The sequence below is a fragment of the Hemicordylus capensis genome, chromosome 6 (assembly GCF_027244095.1).
Source record: "Hemicordylus capensis ecotype Gifberg chromosome 6, rHemCap1.1.pri, whole genome shotgun sequence".
NCBI classification, from domain to species: Eukaryota; Metazoa; Chordata; class Lepidosauria; order Squamata; family Cordylidae; genus Hemicordylus; species Hemicordylus capensis.
This window is the reverse complement of record NC_069662.1, coordinates 13,540,088-13,543,458: the sequence shown is the minus strand read 5'-3', so window position 1 is coordinate 13,543,458 and position 3,371 is coordinate 13,540,088. Positions and strand designations below refer to the sequence as shown.

At 45.2% G+C, this 3,371-nt stretch overlaps 1 protein-coding gene across 1 annotated transcript; it reads right to left on the bottom strand.

Moving 5' to 3' along the window:
- Positions 1-2,195: 2,195 nt before the first annotated feature.
- Positions 2,196-3,149, bottom strand: LOC128330900 (olfactory receptor 13G1-like). The gene has a single exon (XM_053264263.1). The coding sequence runs from the start codon at positions 3,147-3,149 to the stop codon at positions 2,196-2,198; it is 954 nt and encodes a 317-aa protein (XP_053120238.1).
- Positions 3,150-3,371: the final 222 nt, after the last annotated feature.

The window sequence follows — 3,371 nt, the reverse complement described above, 5'->3', positions numbered from 1 at the left end:
TCAATAAAACAACTGAGTAAAACATATTATTAAAACACATAAAACAAAACCAAAGATTATAATAAAATATAATTTTAAAAAAAGAAACACACCAAATGACGATGCCAGGTGAGCTTCACTGGGGAGGCTATTCCATAAATGGGGTGCCACCACCAAAAAGGCCTCTCCCCCTTGTAGCCACCTGCCTCACCTCATTTGCACTCGAAGCAAGGCCTCTGAAAAGGATCTCAAGGTTTGGATATGGGACAAGGAGCTGTCTCAGGTAACTTGGCAAATGTGTTTGCTTTGTCTGTAAGTGGAGAGAAAAAGAGAGTGCACAACCAAGGCTGGAGTTTTATGCACCTTTATAACAGACATACAGGTCATGATCCTCGTATGCACCAACTGTTACTGGACTGGGTCTCACGATCAGTGAGACCTGGTTTTTCCTGGTGAGCGGGAAGAGCGGGCTAAGCCTGCTCTCCCCACTCACAAGTGGGCAGGGAGCCCAGGGTGGCCGGATCGGCCGCCCACATGATGGCTGGCTCCGAGACGGAGCCGGCGGGGGGGGGGGGGAGCGCGGGCCACATGGCCTCCGCAAGCCCCAGTATGCCCTGCACGAGTGTGCAGGGCATACTGGGGAGACCCCCGAGCCAGGAGGCAGCTTTTCCCCTCCCGGTCAGGGGTCTACTCATGAGTAGGCGCGGCATGAAGCTGCACCGTGGCTACTCACGAGCCTAAAAAGCAGGTTTGCTGGAGCGCTTGCTCCACAAACCTGCTATTTAGCAGGGGTTCTCGAGCGGGTTACCTGCTCAAGAACCACCGGGCTCAGCTGCGAACCCGGTCGTTCTTACGACCAACAAAAATTGGGCTAGGCTCTCCTAGCCCAATTTTTGTTGGTCATGAGAATCGCCCCACTATTTATCAGGAACAATCAGATTAGTGGAGTCTGGTGTGCATGTACCAGTTTGATTGCAAACTGGTCTGTCACAAACTGGGTCGGTTCGAGTGGTTCGATTTTGAAAAGCTTCAGACAGGTTTGAGCCGGTTCACCGACCCAACCAGCCCAGCCTGTGGGTTCAACTAAACCGGTCCAGGGACCTATGGTTCGGGTCATATTTGGTTTTAATTCAGATCAAACCACAACTACCGATCCACGCACACCCCTAATCCAGATAGTAAATGCCCTGAATTTAAATTGCATCTGTCCTATTATAAATACAGCCACATCCATTTGAGATTAAACATACTGTTAAATACACAGATGTTTTAAAAGATCTAAACCCCCAATAGCTGAAAAGTGGGGTGCAAAAACAAAAAATATTTTTAAGAAAACTTGTGGCCAGTTTATGAATACAATTGATTCAGAAGCCAGTGCAAAACCAGCAAATACAACAGATTAAAAAGTGGTGGTGGTGAATGGCGGGCTCAGGCTGTGATATTTGAATGCTACAAAAGTACACAAGTGTGTTACTGTTTCCATTTGTAAAATGTTGCGGGATACCAGGCACCTTTTTTCAGTGTGTCCTGCTTGTGCTGTGATCTGGATTGTGTAGGTTGCTTTAGGGAGAAATTACTTGCCCCCACCTTTTGGGCCATAGTTCCTTCCTACTTCATAGTTCTAAGTTTCCTAACATGCTATACTGCAGATTTATAGTGAACCTGAAAATCTGATGTCTACAGCCCCCAAACATAAACCTGTTTCAAACCTGATGGCTCTCAGTCAAGGGATTCTGGGAAGTGTAGTTCTATGAGAGGCCTAGGATCACCATGAAGGAATTATCAGCAACCTCGTGAAGCTACAGTTCTGTGAATTCTTTGAGGGAAAGTCAAAGTAGTCAAACAAGTTTATATTTGCATTGCAGATATGTTTTACTCACCAAGCAGATGCTAGCTGACTCAGCAACTGATAATTTCTTGCATACTGAACCTGAATGTGTCCCGGTACTAGATCACATCCCACTTGTGTGGGTTAGCAGACATCTATTTATTTATTGCCTCTCTACCTGATTATTTTAATGTAAACCACCTTGAGCCATTTTTGGAAGAGTGATATAGAAATCAAATCAAATCAAATCAAATCCATACATACATACATACATTGCTCTCTTGCATTTTATCCTATGAGGGAGACTGAGGAAAAGCGATTGACCCCAGGGAGTTTCATGGCTGAATGGGGATTTGAACTTGGGAATCCCCACTCAAAATCTTGCACTCTAACCATACACCAGGCTAGCTCTTGGTATGAATCTACCTGTGAGCCTCTTCAGGGCCTCCTTAACATCTTGATTTCTCAGGGAATATATGACAGGATTGAGCACTGGGGTCACCACTGTATACAGGATAGCAAGTACCTTGTCCTCTTCTAGAGAAGAGGATGAGGTGGGCCTGATGTATGTGTAGATGATGGTGGAAAAGTAAAAGATGACCACCAGGAGGTGAGAAGAACAAGTGGAGAAGGCTTTCTTTTTCCCCTCAGCAGACTGGATTCTGCTGATGGTTATCAAAATGAGTACATATGATGTTAAAGTCAATGTACAGCTACCCATGGAGATGAAAGCATCAGATACATATGCCATGATTTCATTGAGGCTGATGTCTGAGCAAGAGAGTGCCAGCAATGGAGGCAGATTGCAGAAGAAGTGGTTGATGACCCTGGAGTTGCAGAAGGAAAGCTGGAGTACAAGTCCGGTGTGAACTGCCGAATTAACCATCCCAGTCACCCATACTGCAGCTACTACCCCAACACACACTTCCCTCCTCATGATGATAGTGTACTGCAAAGGGTGGCAGATGGCAGCATAGCGATCAAAGGCCATAAACGAGAGGAGCAAGAGCTCTGTTCCCAAAGCCCATAAGAAAAGGCAGACTTGTGCCATACAGCCAGAAAAGGAGATGGTCTTCCTCGGAGACAAAGTAGCCTGAAGCATCTTAGGAATTGTCACTGAGATGCAGAACATGTTTGCTATGGACAAATTGATGAGCAGGAAATACATCGGGGTGTGGAGTTTGCTGCAGCTGCTTATGGTGAGGATAAAGAGGAAGTTGGCTACCAAAGCTGTTGAATAGATGAAAGTGAATCCCCAAAAGATGATTCCTTGATGTCCAGGGGAGTTTGATAAGCCTAGCAAGATGAAGTCTTTAATGGATGACTGGTTCTGTGTTTCCATGAGTCCAACAGTGCTTAGTCAAACTTCGACAGATCTCCAGTCAAGTTCATAGAGGCAAATTCATGGTCTTTTCAATATCTATTTATCATTATCTGGTGTACTATATTATTCCTTATTCCTGAGTAGCTCTAATGAAATCAAGTAGTCCTTTACAGTAACTCCTGTATAGTACTATTCAGTAGCTTAGTCTGGATGTCAGCCACTGTGGTCAGATGACAGTGT